We start from the raw sequence: 16,126 nt of genomic DNA, 5'->3' as shown, positions 1-16,126 counted from the left end.
AGGACATCTGGGGAAAATAATGAATTGCCCTACAGCTTAAAAACTGTGCTTACCTGCTGGGTAGCTGTTTCATCCCATCTAGTTGGTTGAAATAGTAATACTCATTATGTCTGCTTGTCAGCTACCCATCCCAAATTTATCTAATACTTGTTATTTGTTGCTGTGTTGAGAATTAGGGCATACAGGGTTCCAAACCCCTGGATTTTCCCAGGCAGTGGAGGGTGGAAAGGGTCCTGCAGTAGAGGTGCTAAGATGGAGCTCAGGTCCTTCATTCGGGTGCTGGGCACTTGGGTAGCAGCGGTATCCCCCGCAGGGCGTGCAGACCTCTTCCTCCCAGCTGCTTCAGCCAGAAGGAGTTTTCCGGGAGCAACCAAGAGGCTAATTTTTTAGCATTGACATTTTTGTCACAGTCAATGCAAGAGCAAAAAGTAATAAGGAGGTAATTTTTCCAAATGGTAAATAAGGGTATAAATACATTTTTAAACGGGCCTCACCTTGCAAGAAAATTGATATTTTCTGGGCAGTGTAATTTTTCATTTTATTATCAAAAAGCATTCAGCTAGCCATGCATGAAATACAGTCCCCAGAGCTGTCACAATCCCCACAGGCCCCTTTATCTGGCTGAGTTCAGTGACTGCTGTCTCTGAGCTCTGGGTTATTGTTTTAGGATGGTGCTTTTCCCCCTCATTAACCTCTCGCTGTCACAGGGGAAGAGCACGTGTGCACTCTGGCTGGTGGCAGGTACCAGGGCTCCCCGAAAGGCAGGCTTGGCTCCCAGTCACACTACCTGGGGCTGTTGGACTGCGTTTAAATGTATGCAGAGGGATCTGAGAGGAAGTGTTGTGACAGGCAGGATGCAAAGAAAGCTTCAAAACACCTGCCTCTGCTGCAGGGCACCCTGAGCTGCAGTTGGTTACATATTCTTCATATTCTGTTATGTTGTTGGATTATTCCTTGCTCCCCTACTGCTGGAGACTGAAGGGGGATAGAAGGACCTTGGGTCTGATCCAGCACAGTGGCTTTTATTAGGGGTGCTGCTGCGTATCACAGTCATGCTCTCTCCTACTTCGCGTAGAAAAAGTGCTCGGATGCTGGGAAAGGGTCAGGGATATGGTTACGCTGGAAAACTGCAGTATTACGACCTCCTGGGCAAGCACGGGGAACTTGTGTCAGCAGGACCATCCTTGCAGTGAGCTGGAGGGGAGGTAGCAAAGGAGTGAGAGGTAGCTGACAGCGGTTGTGTGGTACCTGCTAACTGTCTGCCTTGTGTGTGTTGCAGTGCCCAGTGCCCCACCAAGAAAGGTGGAGGTAGAGTCCGTGAATTCGACGGCCATCCGGGTGAGCTGGAAGCTGCCCATCTCTAACAAGCAGCACGGGCAGATCCGCGGGTACCAGGTTACGTACGTGAAACTGGAAAACAACGAGCCCAGAGGACAGCCAGTGATCAAGGACGTCATGCTGTCGGAAGCACAGGTACAGTGTGGGGACTGTGGGCTGGCAGGCATGGCACCTTCCCTCTCTGCGGAGGGCCAGGCTGGATAGATCCAAGTATTCCTTGTACTTTTCCTGTGGCTCCAGAGTGTGGGACTCAGCCCTGTCTGAGCAAGGCGAACAGTTTATCCCTGAACTGTGGCTTACAAATGGGTAAAAAGTTCAATCAGGAAAGGATTGCTTTAGGAAAGATGATGTATTGGACAATGCTCCTCTCTTACCCCTTCTCCAACACGTACCTCTCTCTGCCTGCCATGTCCTGTGCAGATGCCAGCTGGAGCAAGCTGTGTTTTGCCAGTCAGTTTATAAACTATTGGAGAGTTCTAAGTAAGCCTTGAGTCCGCTTATTTCATGCTACTGACTGTGTTCAGGGTGAAGCTCCTCTCTTGGCAGTCTACAGGGGTGCTGCCTGCTGGCGGGGCACAGGGGTGGCTCTGCACCGTTGGGTGGGCACAGCACACCAGGCTGGGCAGCCCTCCTCCAGCTCAACAAAGCCTCCCTTCCCTCCTGTTTTGGCAAGGCAGGGACTTGACCTTGCATTGCCTCTTGAAGTCAAACCACCAGTGAAGCCAACTGAGTCTGGGAAGGGCTAGGGGGGAAGGAAAAAAAAGTGAGGTGCAAGCCCACATTGCCTGTAAGTGACTTTGCCCTCTGAAATCCCCGTACAACAATTTGCTCATATTTATACGATCTCCTGGATACTCACTGACTGAGAGCTGTGCTCCAGGCATGGATATGCCCTCTGCTCAGCCCAGCAATGCGTAATTGCCTCTTTCCCAGGGTCCAAGGAAAATTTTGGTGCCCTGTCTGATGAAATACAACTCTTCTTTGGAGCAAGGGTCCTTCGTCCTGGATGACCCATGCTGTTCTCAACAAAGATAATCGTATAAATGAAGTACAGGATCTGCTGCTGTTGGAAGCGACGAGTAATCGATTCAGAGCTGGCTTGGTTGAATGATGCCCAATATAAATACTGGAGAGCTGCAACGATTAATTGATCTGTCTTCTGAACGCAGCTGTGAATCATTTATGTGTTTGTCAGTGGGGAGTACAGTGCACAGAGGCAGCTTTACTCCCCATTCATATTCTGAAGGATAAAACACAGTAATAATGTGGAAGGGGAAAACTTTAAAAGAGAGGAAATGCTTTGAGGGTCCTTGCAGTGTTGTCTGGGGCAGGTCTCTGTTTATGTTTCATGTGTTGCTTTATTTCAGTCATTAGAAAAGCTGCTTACTGCCCTTTCCTTATTCCAGGAGGGTATAATCTTCTGGGTTGTTTGAACAATTGATGCTGTGTTGTTCAGCTGGAGTTTGGAGTTAATGGGTTGGTCCCAAGCATAGGTGGCTGAAGTTGGGAATGTTCTTGTTGGTGTTTTCAAATATTTTATGCTTGCCCAGCCAGTTTCGTTTTCGCTCCTTACTCATACATTTCAGAGAGAAAAAACCCATGGTAATGTGCAGGAATGAGGATGCCAGAGCCAGAAACTTTCCAAGGAGTGATGGATTTTGCATTATTTTGAATGTGTGCATCAAGGAGGCAAGTTGCTTAAAGCTTCCTGGCCTGCCAGACCACTTACCAGTCTTTTGTACTTGCTGAATTCATGTGGGAAAGTTCTTGGTTGCTATGATTTTATTTGTTGGGGGGGGGGGGGGTTCTGGTGTGTATGGTGCTGAACTCATCCACTGTAGTTTTTGTATGAAAGCAAAGGCCAGAAGATAGTTGCAGAGAAGTGACTACAGTGAAGGAGTCATATCACTCTTGTGATGACTCTGCAGGAAAGAAGTTTCACTGACTTGGCAGAAGAGATCTTTATTTCCCGAAGGAGTGAGAAGCCAGGCATGACCTGTGCTTGTGATGAAGTACATCTGCTCCAGAAGTTGAAGAACCTTGTAAGAGCTGCCATCTTTCAGTACAGCCGTGCTGTACAAGATGTACAAAGTTGTACTTTGCAAACAGCCAGATCAAACTTTAACAAGTAGTCTTGGAAGAGTTATTTTCCATGGAAGAAAACAAAAAGATTCACTGGAACACTTCTCCCTGAAGGTCACAGGATGAAGATGACCAGAATATAGCTACAGTTCAGTACGTATAAACATTCATGAAGATTTATACCAGTGCACAAGGAGAGAATTAAACTGATTGAAAATCTGGGGTTCAAGAAGAAATTCTCTGGAAATGTAGGCAGAGCTCCTCCTCCTGCCTCACCAGGCTGTCAGCTGATTTTGAGTAGGTATGTACCATGTAATCTGCTTCCTGCAGATGGTATGAAGACACTGGTATTAAAGCTGACTCGTGATTTTTCCTGATTGAAGATGAGAAAGAGAAGAGAGTAAACGAAGATGAAAGGAAAAAGGAAAGGGAACGGAGATGTTAGCTATGCAGATAATACAGATCCTGAGTTTTCAAAACCATTTGAGCAGAAAGGACTAAAACATCAGCAGAGAAGTAGTGGCCCTAGTGCTGGAGAGATCACATTTTATTTTACGGCCTCCTGCCTAGGGAGAGTAATCAGTTCTTAGGAAGGCCCTGCCATGGAGCTGAGGCCTCTCCTCCCCTCTGTGGCTGTGCCTGTGACTGATTACCTCCGTCAGACTTCTCTGTGCCTTCCAGTCTGAGCTCTCACCTCCTACTGACAGACTGATGGACAAGCAAATGTGACCGTGCCCTGTGGAGAAGCGCCCAGGGAGAGCATGTGTACTGCTGCAGAGCTGGGTCAGATACCCACGCCACCTCCTGCACAGGCACTGCCTATCATGGCTCAGCCAGGTCCCATGGTGGGTGGTGGCAGGAGATTCATTTCTGTGCCCTGGGTCTTGTGCACAACACATCTGAGCACAGAGAAAGCACCTTCGAAAGGAGCAGGGGCACCAGTGCGGGGTCTCAGCTGCACTCCATGACCCATACAAGTCCTCGCCAGCCTGCGGGAGCAGGGGGGACAGCAGGGCCGTGGGGCACAAGCATTAGGTTCTTCAGTGGAGGGGAGGGGTCCGCCTGCTTTCCTTGGTCTCCAATCCCTGGGCGGCTGCTGCGTGTCAGAAGGAGCAGTGGGCTTGATGCCCTCCATCCCTTCCCAGGTGCCAGGACTGTGTGCCCTGCACAGCTCAGCGCTGAGCCTGGAGCACTGGGCACAAAGGAAGCAGCAGGGCCAGGGGAGGACGGGCCTCTTCCCCCATGCAAGTGTGACTCTGGTTTGCTCCTTCCAAGACAGGCAGCTAGACCCTGCATGAATCTACCTGTTGATCCGTTGTGTCCTGCTGCCAGCCTGCTTGTTCTCGGCCCAGACTGGAACATCTTGAGGGGTGACTTTCTCCCCAGGCTGTAATGTGGCCTCGACAACTGCCTCGGCCCTCGACTGTGCAGTGTATCTGCCAGGGAGCCTGCTGCCTGCATTGCTCTGGGGATGCAGCGTGCACATCAGCCTCGCTGCTCACAGCCCTCTGCACATCCCGCCTGCCTGGAGAGCTTTGCAACGCTTTTGCTGCTGGGAGCCAGCTGGGTACAGCTGGACGAGGAGGTCAGGCTTTATGGAAAAGAGACTCCTGACACCTCCTCCTACTCCTACTCCTACTCTGCAGGGTTGTGGCAGGGAAGAGGTGTGCTGCAGGCTCACGGGAAGATTGTGTGGTCTTCGCAGGCAGTGCTTCTCCATCCAGCATGCAGACTGAGTGCACGTCCCATCGGCTTGCTCCAGAAGAGCAGGAAGAAGTAACAGCAAGCACTTCAAGCTGTTGGATTGAGATCAAAGGAGGAAGGGGAAGCAGAGACTTCTATTCTCCCTGGGCAGTGCCCACCCCAGGCGTAACACAGAGGAATTTACAGCCTCCTTCTTTTGCTGTGTGATAGTCAAGGATCTTTACTTGGAACAACTCCTCATGCATGTGTACTCATCTAGGTAGGAGTCTGGCATGGAGGTGAGATGTACTCTGCTTTGTACGTGGAACAAATCTGAAAGGCGTCATCCAAGAGGCACTTCAGTAATGGACAGAGGTGAAATTCGGGAGCCTTAGACTGCTGCATCCCACAAGCTGAGCACCCAAGATTACATCTGGAGTTCCGCTGTTTTGCCAAAGTCGCTGAAGCCGAGAGGAGAACAATCTCCAGGAGAACCACAATACCAGCTTCCTGTAGCTGGGGCTGTTCAGGAGGGCATGAGTCTGTCTTTTGCAAGAGCCATGGTTAGGGAAAATGGACGTTCCCTGGTGAGACATGACTACGCTGTGCGGTGTTGAAGTGTAAAATGAAATGTTAAGGGATTGCAGCTGCCATAAATACACTCTGTTAGCTTTAGCACTTCCCTGAGCCATCCTGCCTCATGCACACAGCCCTGTCTGAGTTCTTTTTATGACGGCTCCTGGGCTTTTCAGATCAATTTGTCTTACTGACCAACCTTAAACAGTTTAGAAGCAATTGAGCTAGTTTAAGGAAGGAAATGTTTTGATCTGCAGATGATATTTTCATAATGAAACTGAATTTATACGAGGGTATTTATGCAGGCCTGGCTTTTCACTGTTACTCCTCCAGCACAGATCTCAAGGCGTTTCTTTGCACTCTGATCTGATGCAAGATTAAAGTCCACTGAAACATAAGAGCAAACAGTTTGAACATTAAATACTTGGTCTAAAATCCTAGTGGGTGATAAACTCCCTGCTGTGGTATGAGAGGCTGTGAGATGCAGGAGCCTCCTGAGCCCACATCCGCTCTGCTGTTCGTTGCGGTGGAGTGTCACCTTCTGCTCCTGCAGCTCTGTGGAGGCATGTTGGGGTGTTACCATCCACGTGGCCCCCATACAGCAGGGACGTGGCATCAGAGCAGAAGCTTCTTGGAGAAAGAGCTACCAGGCCTTGTATCCTTCCTGTAGTAAGACTTTTGCCATGTTTCAGATCAGCAGGGAAGAGTGTGTGGCTGTTGGCCATGGTCTGGGCTGGCTGGCAGAGGTAGAATGTCAACAGCAATGACCTGGGGTGAGCTAAGCATGCGACACTGGAAATAACACCAACTTGTGTGTGGAAGGAGGGCCTTTAGTGACCATAATACTTAGTGAGGGCCTCGGCTTTATAGGAAGTCTTTAGGACAACTTGATCCTTTTGTTGAAATTATATTTTAAGATAGTTTAGGGGGATAGTTCTACTGCAGTCTCATGGCATCAAATAAAGTAACTATAATAAAATCTTACAGGAACGTTTCTCCAATAGCTGTTTCTTTCTGAATTTAGAGAATAAAATGACAAATATTTTGAAGGTATACCATGTATTTTACTGCTGAGAAGAGTACTCTGCCACTGTGATAGGCTGCAGCCTGTGAAAGCCACCTCAAACAGCCTGACTACAAATGGCAACCTGAGGCTTTAATACCATTTAGTGCTTCTGCCACCCTTGCAGGTTCCCAGGCACTTCAGCAGCGTTAGCTGGACTTCCCGGTGTCCCGAGGAAGTCGGTGTCTGAGCGCCATTTCACAGTTGGCAGCTCAGACTCAGAAGCAAGGCTCACCAAGGCTCACACTGTGTGTTGGGGCAATAATACCTAAATTCCACTTTCATCTCTGTGCTTGAACCCATCGACCGGTGCTTCCTCCAGGCAGTTTTAGTAACCTGAGATGTAACGCATCACCCTGGCTGAGAGTTTGCTGTGATCTCTGCAAACCTTCCTTTGGTGCATCAACCACAAAGAGCAGTGCTACAGGCATGCGTGGCAGCAGCCAAGGTCTGCTAAGTCTCACCACCCCAATGCAGCTTTGATGCTTTAGAACCCCAAATCCAGCCAGAAACCTGCGTGTTCCCTCTTCAGAGCCCTAATTGAGCTGCCGTGGCTGGGAATCCACATGAGTTTTTGCTGGGAAATGGTTTGTGTAGAAGTCTTACCTGCAGGGCTGCTCTTGCCAAATGAGTGTTTGCCATTTGGTGTTGTGTAAATTGAGAGTGAGAAGCTGTTTCCTCAGTACGTGCACCAGTTTTAGCCTCGCTGCAAGCCATGCTGCGCCGCTGGAGTGGAGCAGCTTAGTGTGAAGCTCTGTGTAGCATCTCAGCCTGTCTTGCACTGTTTACAAGAGACAGCACTTCTTGGTTTCTGAGGTCCCCAGAGCATTTTCTTGAAAATGATAAAGGAGAGAGAGGCTCTGTAGAAGTTGCATTGGTGCTCCGTGGCAGAGTTCCCTCTGAGTTTTATGTGTTGAAGTCTTTGGTTCTCAGCCAAGAGATGGTGGCTAGAGGATCGCTAGGACAGAAACTGATGGTTAGGCCACAGAACTGTTGTGAGTGACTTGTGGGGCAGCAGTCAGCCCCAGAGCCTTGGTACAAGCTGTCCCTTCTTACTTCTGCTCATGGAAGAGGCAGAAAAGTGCAAACAAAGCCAGAAGGGGAAAGGACGGTAAAGTTAAGAATGATGACCTCTTCATCTATATGAGAAGGAAGTTCTTTGACCCTGTTTGTGTGAATGATCTTAGATCTACTGCGCAGGCTAGCGGCATGTAGAAAATTGCTCTATGCCATTTCTTCCCTTGGCACAGCCTATGCCAAGTGACCCGCTGTGTATAAGTGTTGTAATCCCCCCAACCCAGTCTTGCTAACCCCTGCTGTTGTCATTGTCATTCCCTTCCTACACGTTGCCCCTTAAAATTCTGTGTCTCCATTTTTCTCTCCTCCTTCCTTTCTCCCCCATCAGTGGAGAGCTGAGGACTCCGTCGACCATGTAAGTACCACTTGTGTGTATTCCAGGTTGGAAAAGAGGGGTTTGGTAAATCAATTTGTGAATTTTGTAGACACAGTGCTGTCAAAACATCCCTTTCACTCTCTTAATGAGGCTGGAGAGTTACATTGTGAAACCTTCCACAAGCAGCAAATCCAGAGAAAATTGGCATTTAGATTGCTACTAAATGCAGAAAAGCAATTGACATTTCCTATAATCTGTATTTCCAGCTTGTTGCAGTGCAGTTTTAGGCAAGCTCAAGTGATCGACTCAGAGGTGCATCCTACTTTCTGCAGTAGTTGGCCCACCAAGTTACATGGTAAAATTAGATATATAATCTTTAAGCCACATTGATCATAGTCATAAAAAATAACCTACACTCTCAACTGTGACCTTTGGCTGAAACACAGATAGTAATAAGAAAGCAATCACATTTAAACAGTTAAATCCAATTTTCCCACATAATTTTTAAATATAAACTCGGAGGAACAAAGTAGAAAATGACCTTTTTAGAGTCAGCAATTCCATTACGTGCCCTACTGTGAGCTTCCCCAGCACGATGTATTTCTCCTGCTTTATACGGAGGATTCTTGCTCGTAGTGGCTTTGTCATGACAGCACTGTGTTTACATTATGCAATCAGACCTTCTTTCATCCATCCCTCGTCGCTCTCCCCTCCTCCCAGCTCGCTTGCTTTGCTCCTGGTGGCATGCTTTTGCGTGAGAATTTCTCTTTGCATGGATTTGGGAGGAGTGAATTCTCTTGGGATGTTCAGAGTCTGCAGGTTTCGTGTGAGTGCTTCCCCTGCGGGTCCATTGGCACCGATCGGACTGCGTGTCCACTCACCCGCACACATGATCTGCTGCAGGGGCGGAGTTGGGATCGGACTCTGGTTCACACGGTGATTTTGGCGGGGTTCTTGTTGGTGCTTGTTGATTTTTCTCTGGGCTGGCTGGTTCCGCGATGGTAACGTGGTGGTTTTCATGAGTAAGCCTGGGCAGGTAACCTGAACCAGCAGCACTGACTGGAAGTCAGCAGGTTTAATAGCGTGGGTGTTTGTGCGAGTGATGGGAGACTGGCTGTACTCTGAGAGCAACCGCAGGTGCCCCTTGTACCCCTCAAGCTAGCAGGGATCCCCCAGGCAGAGATCAGACCCCTGGAGCAGCCTCTAACAGTGCCCATGCGGCCTGTCCTCAGCAACTGGAGATTAACCCTCTCCATCTCTGCTGCTCTTGTCTGCAACCAACCGAGAGCCCCTGTCTCCTTTCCAAAAGCTTCTCCAGCCCGGTTGTCTCTTGCTCCCTGACCTGATGGGTTGTTAGTGCTAATGGCCCAGTCGCTTTCACAGCACCCACAGATAACTGCAGTTCAGGGGTACCTGCCCTGAGCTCGCTGGGAGCTGCTGAGCTCACTGTGTTTGCTTGTTTCAGGCCTGGCCAGCCAGGCTTGGCACGAGTCATGTTGTCGCTGGAGGCCAGGAGGGAGGAGCAGCGCTCCCCTCTTTGATCTCAAATTGAGGTGCAGAGCCATGCCCTCCTCCTGCCCAGAGGAAACCAGAGCATGCAAGGATGCTAGGACCCCTGCCGAGTCTGCCTTTCTGCTGCCAGACCTCCCATAGTGCAGGATTTTCCCTCCAGGTCTTGCCAGCGTCTTGCAATGACCCCATCCCATCCCTGCAACGCTGTGCCTGGCAAGGAGGGTGAGCATGATGCTGTAGCACTGCAGGTGCTCCCTGCCTGGGGCCCCCCGCCCCTGCATTGCCTCTCTGTGCTCCCCGAGGCTCTGCTGCAAGAGGCAGCTTTAAAAATCCCCAAATTAGCCCCCAAGAGATTTCCGCAGCCAGCTGAACTGGCTTTTGCTCTGGTTCACAGCTCCACAGTCCTCTTACTCTCAGGTTTCACGCAGGACCATCTCTGGAGCAGATCTCCCTCTTGGCAGAAGCCGTGGGAGAGCACAACTGCTGACACAGGTTGCTGGTGGGTCCTTGGAAAGGCCAAGTGTTAGAGGCAGGGTTGAAATTAGGCAGGTGAGCGTTGCGAGTGGCAGCACTTGTAGTTTGCTGGCTCTGTGCAAGATGCGTGTGTTGCAGTGCGATGCGTGGGTGTGAGCCAGTGAGTGTGTCGGTGTGTTGCTGTTGGAGACACTGACCCCAGTGCCCTCTTGCTCACTCCAGTAACAAGCATTTGCTCTTCTCGTTTGCCTCTTCTCTGCCCCGTGGATGAAATCCCAGGAGACAGTCATTGGAGGCCTGCTGCCAGAAACCACCTACTCTGTCACAGTCGCTGCCTACACCACCAAAGGAGATGGTGCCCGCAGCAAGCCAAAAGTCATCACCACCACAGGGGCAGGTGAGTGTGGGGAGTGGATGCCACAGCCACAGTAGGGGTGGTGTTAAAACCTCCCAAGAGGTGCATGGGGAGTATGGCCAAGGCAACTGTACGAGAGGAAGCGAGAGGGCTGGAGACGCTGCAGAGGTACATACTCTTGTGATCTCCAGCCCTTACTTACAGGCTTTGCCACTGGATCACCTGAGCAAAGTGCAGCAAACAGATGGACAGACACTGCCAGGGCCTGTGAGAGAGCAATGAAACTCATGGGTCTGAGCTCATCTGCATAGTCCAGAGACCTGGGAAGAGGAAGCCTGAAAGTCCAGGCCCTCCTCAGCTTTGGAGTCATGGCCTGTCCTCACCTTGTTCTCGCAGGCGAGTGCCATTTCTTGCTTCCTGCAGTAACTGGGATGGCCCCTGGCACAGGGGGCTCCTCGAGGTGCTTCTCAGCTCCCCCCCAGCCATTGCTACTGCTGCCTCCCCAGGCTTATATAGGTGAGCCCAGCTGCTCCTAGAGTCATGGTAAAATCTGGAACACAACAAATCCTGCCATAGGAGTGCTGCGAACACAACTTCTAGGTCCTGGTGATCCCAGCCAGGTTGGTTCTGCTATCTCAGTAGAGACTCGTACCCTGTGCCTAGTGCAACACGGGATCCTCAACCTGGAGCAGGGGCAGCCAGGAGTTCATCAGGTGCTTTCCTCCGGATGCGGTCAAGCTTGCCTTTGGCAGTGGCACCAACTAGTTGACATTGTCTTGTCCACGATTTCCACTCACTAGACCTGTCCTACAACCGATAATCCTGCTGCTTCCTCACACCAGCCGCAGGAACAGTATTTACCACTTGTTATTATGGGAATGCAGCTTGTGCAAACTGAGAGCATTTGTTCCTGGTGCTTTTAAACAAGGAACAGCTTGCCATCTCCTCCGCGCTGCATATGGGGAGCTCCAGAGGTAGTTTCCACTGTCACAATCTCAAATGCTGTCTCCCTTGTGCCTCACCATGATGTATGCTCTGTTCATCAAATTGCTACAGCTGTCCTATAAACAGGAAAAGCTTCTTAAACATCCCAGTGTTGCACTGTAAACCACAGTGGGTCTTCCCATGTTATGATGCACATTTAAAGTTAATATTTGGAATCAGCTTTGAAAATAATGTGTCCCTTAATACTAGCTGCTGTTAGACATTGTATTATGAGTGCAAGGAGGATGGCACTGGCAGTGGAAATGTAATTGTACGTCTTAAATAGGTACAAAACCACCCCCAGAGCTGCCTTTGTACGGGCTCGTCTGCAGGCTTGACCTCAAAGGAGAGTGTTGGTATCGCCCTCTGATGGCAAAATCGGGGCATAATTCTGTCAAAAGCATTTTTCTCTTGTGATCGTCTGTGGGCTCATACATTTCAAAACTGTGCAAGGATATGTAACTAGGTTTGGCTACAATCCCATTTTCGTTTTCATATCGATGGCCCCATTCCTTTGATTCTGAGTATCTTCCCTATCAGTTGATTTGTTTACAAATCTAAGCTGATGTGAAGACGCATCCTTTTTTTAACTGAAGGAGATCAAGGTATTAAACCATCAATTTAAAGCCATCAGTTCCTAACCAGTGACGACAGCACCCCTTGACTTGTGCAGCATAAGCAAAAATCCTGTGGAACGCTTGTGTTCACCTCTCACATCGACACTGACATCACGAATCTGCTCATCAGCTAAACCAAAATGTATTCTGATGGCAAACAGCCCGCCCAGCTCTGCTCGCTGCCTCTGCAGATGGTAAAACTGCAAGGTTTCAGGATGAAATTTGTCTGCCTCCAGACAGATCAGGATGCTGGACTCGGGCTTCTGTGTGCCTGTTGTGATACAGTGCACTGGGGCCAGCATCCAGTGAAGACCACTGATTGGGAGGACAATCTTCTCAGATCTTCTCTGAGATAAATATTATACTTTGAGGTACCTTAAACCTTTCCTGTAAAAGGGGATGAATTTTGGGGCTGGATATGGCTGAATTGATTCTCTGTTTAGATGGCAGCACATGGGAAAATGGCAGCCAAGAGCTGGCTAGCTCCAGCTTCCCTCACCACCGGATTAGGGTCAGTCTGCCTCTATCCATGTGAATTGTCTGTCATCCTCTTCACCCTGTTTTCTGAACTTTCCCACTTTCCTCAATCCTGACGGACTGAGCAGCACAGAAGCGGTCCTTCCTTCCCCTCCTCCCAGGCTATAGATGGTCATTGTGTGTTTATGTTGCAGTCCCGGGGAAGCCCACCATGATGATTAGCACGACAGCCATGAACACAGCCCTCATCCAGTGGCACCCACCCAAGGAGATGGTAGGGGAGCTGCTGGGTTACCGGCTGCAGTACAGACGTCTTGATGAGGAAAAGATGAACACGATAGACTTCGGGAAGAGAGACCATCACTACACTGTGACCAACCTGCACAAGGGGGCCACATACCTCTTCAGACTGTCTGCCAAGAACAGAGCTGGCCCAGGAGAGGAGTTTGAGAAGGAGATCACTACTGCGGAAGATGTGCCAAGTGGCTTCCCGCAGAACCTGCGTGTGGTGGGTCTCACCACTTCCACCACAGAAGTTGCATGGGACCCTCCAGTCTTGGCAGAAAGAAACGGCAAGATCGTCAACTACACTGTGGTATACAGGGACATAAATAGCCAGCAGGACCTCGTTAACATCACCAGGGACACAAGTATCACTTTGACAAATCTGAAGCCAGATACCACTTACGACATCAAAGTGAGGGCCCGCACCAATAAGGGGGTTGGGCCGCTCAGCCCCAGCATCCAGTCCCGGACCATGCCTGTGGAGCAAGGTAAGTGCCCCGCTAACAAGCCCTAACAGCAAGCTCTGCCTCCGGGACAGGGACCTTTGCTTTGGTTCACGAGACTGCGTTCCCTTTCGCTCTGACTAATGAGATCAGGTACAGTGTGCTCCCTAGTCTAAAACTAGTTCGGCGAGGGGAGGCTCAGCGAAGGTTTCCTTAAAGTTGCTGTTTGAGGGGAGAGGGGCGTTGGTGGTAGCTTAATTGCCTTTGTTGCTCCACAGGCACACTTTGATGTTTTATCTGTACATGAAAGGCTCTTGCTTGAACTGGAGCCGGCAGCTGGGTAGGATCATCTGCAGATCCAGTACCTGAGCACCACTGTTCTTTGATCGTGGCAAAGGGCCAAGAGAGTGTGAGTGGAGGGGGGAGAAAGGAAGGCTGCAGTTCAGCCTACAACTTCCTTTCTGTGGTGCTGGAAAGTATAGTCAAAAAGCAAAACTCCACTGGAGACTGGGGACTTGGTAAAAGGCTGTTGCTCTTTTCTCCTCATCCCTCGCTTCTCTGCTGTAGCTGAACTCTTTGACCTCTGCTGCTGAGTTAGACAAAGAGAGACTTGGAGCCAAGCTGCTGCCTGGCTCCCTCCTGACTGGCCTTACAGCGCTCAAATATCTTGTTTTTCATTCCAGTGTTTGCTAAGAACTTCCGCGTCAATGCCGTCATGAAAACGTCTGTGTTGCTGAGCTGGGAAGTGCCTGACTCCTATAAATCTGCAGTGCCTTTTAAGGTAAGGGTGGGATGCAGAGGACAGGGAGCTCCACCTGTGGCAGTGAGCAGGACAGTGGAAAGTGGCATCTTGACCTGCCATGATGTTTTCAGGCCATCACCCAAGAGACGAGCAGGGTCACGTTGCTCACTGGCCTGGGTTCTTGTGGAGCTCAGACCTCCAAGCCTAAGTTATGTATCTGCTCTTGCTTTTGAGCACCCACACGTGAACCACTGGCACACAGTAGAGCACAGAAAGCTGCTTGCTTTCCTTCCTCTCAGCCTTCTTTGGCCAGAAGGTGTGTAGTTTTGTTTCTTTCTGTTTTGATCAGTTGTGGAATGGCCAGTAAGCATGGCTCGTGGTGACAAAACAGGAGTGAATAATGATGGCTGAAGCACACCAACAGGAAGTGCCAGGCAGTGAAGGCATGTGCTGAGCAGAGGCAGTGTGAGAATGCGGATGTCTTGGCGATCATAATATGTATTTCTGGCTTCGCACCATCTGGCTAGAAACCGATCTTGACCATCAAGTACCTTGATAGTGCCTCTGAATTAGTTGCCTTTTCAAAGGCAAATGGAAACTGGTCCAGCATCCCAAATCACTGATGCTTTTCCCATGAGCAGTTGTGGTGGTTTTTTACGCAGTCCCAAGCAGTGCTTCACTCCTCCATCAGCTTTCTCAAGTAACTTGTTACCTAGTATCACTTGGTCGGGGCCTACTGGTCAGGCTGGCCATTGCAGCTCCGAGACAGTGGTTACACAAGCTTGTCCTGATGCCTGACTTGGTTGAAGTATGAAAAGTCATAAATGCGACTTAATTGCAACAGACCACCAGGAAAAAGTGGTCTGAAAACCAGCCAGTGAATCAAACTAAGGATGACTCCTTTTGCAATGTGTCCTGTCTCAAACATCTGTATTGCCTTTATGAGCTACTGCAGAGCATCAAGGGAGATGCATAATCTCAGGGAGCGAAGGAGAGAAGCATCATCACCCTTCCAGAAGGTGTTACAGGTGTGAGCAGCACAAGATGTGTCGGTGCAGAGGGAGCACTGCAGGGATGGCTGCTGCTCTCTTTTTCTGCATCACAGTTCTGGATGTAGTGTCATCCACCAGGCTGCAGACAACACTGATGTCTTCCTGCTCTTATCTGTCCCCCAGTGCAGATCACAGAGTGGGTAAAAGACTTGAGTGCGGTGGAAATTTCTACAGATCTCAGTGCAGCTTGTCTCCTTTAAGAAACAAGACCAACATGTCACATTGCCAAGGATAATCTTCCACCCAGTTTCAGCAGCTATCTGCTGCCTCTGCAGAGGTGGCCAGGGGTGGGAGCAGTGTGACTTCCCTTCCTTCTTGCACAGGCATCCTGCCGTGCTGTGCCTCAAGAGCAAATGCAAGGCCTGCATGAGCTGTGGAGACCCACGGCCAGCAGAATGAGGGGAAGGTCCTGAACTGCCTCTACATCAGACTGTGTGTGAGCACCTCCCCTTCCTTGTTACACTCTCCTTGTTTAAATCCTGAAGCTGAATTACCATGATCAATAGCAGGCACTTGTTAACATGCAGCGTTTAGCTGAAGCAGACACGGCTTTTGTGAAGACCTTCTGGTATTCAAAGCTTTCCCAGATGTAGGGTGCATTAGGATCAGTGTTCTGATATCTGGCCGCAAGGAACTTCACAGAGCCCTGTTACTTTGCACTCTGCTGGAGAACCAGTCTGCTTCATCTTGCCTTATTCTTGTGGCACAAAGCCCACGTCTCTCTCTGACAGCACAGTGCTAGAAAGGGACAGTGTGACCTTTGGAGCATTACTGCCACATAAGGATGGTGGAGTGGCTGGAGGTAGCCAGGAGCCAAGGACGTAATGCTGATGCCTTGTAGCTGTGATTGTTTACACAGACGGTGACTCAGGGTCTGCCCCTGCTGCGGGTTAAACCTCAGATGACACAGAAGCAGATGGCATTAGCCACTTGCTAACTGAAGAGCAGTCATGCAAATGAGAGTGTTAAAAGGATATTTCTCTAATAGTGTCTTCTTTCTATTAATGTTCCTAGACTTGCAGGCACACATGAGTCAAGGCCAGGAGCTAA

General features: G+C 49.7%; 1 protein-coding gene across 11 annotated transcripts in view; it reads left to right on the top strand.

The window, feature by feature from the left end:
* The window catches only part of PTPRF (protein tyrosine phosphatase receptor type F), a 395,877-nt gene that overhangs the window by 327,811 nt on the left and 51,940 nt on the right, over positions 1-16,126 (top strand). For 7 of the 11 annotated variants that reach the window (XM_080406869.1, XM_080406872.1, XM_080406870.1 and 4 more), the window contains 5 exons: positions 1,280-1,473; positions 8,148-8,174; positions 10,401-10,518; positions 12,749-13,327; positions 13,966-14,063. In XM_080406869.1, the coding sequence (XP_080262995.1) occupies positions 1,280-1,473; positions 8,148-8,174; positions 10,401-10,518; positions 12,749-13,327; positions 13,966-14,063 (1,016 nt within the window). The remainder of the gene's footprint in view (positions 1-1,279; positions 1,474-8,147; positions 8,175-10,400; positions 10,519-12,748; positions 13,328-13,965; positions 14,064-16,126) is intronic. The other 4 variants (XM_080406868.1, XM_080406867.1, XM_080406875.1 and 1 more) reach the window with 1 other exon arrangement.

The sequence above is a fragment of the Falco punctatus genome (assembly GCF_963210335.1).
Source record: "Falco punctatus genome assembly, chromosome: 11".
Taxonomy (NCBI): Eukaryota; Metazoa; Chordata; class Aves; order Falconiformes; family Falconidae; genus Falco; species Falco punctatus.
Note: the sequence above shows the minus strand (reverse complement) of the source record. Positions and strands in the feature narration are given on the sequence as shown.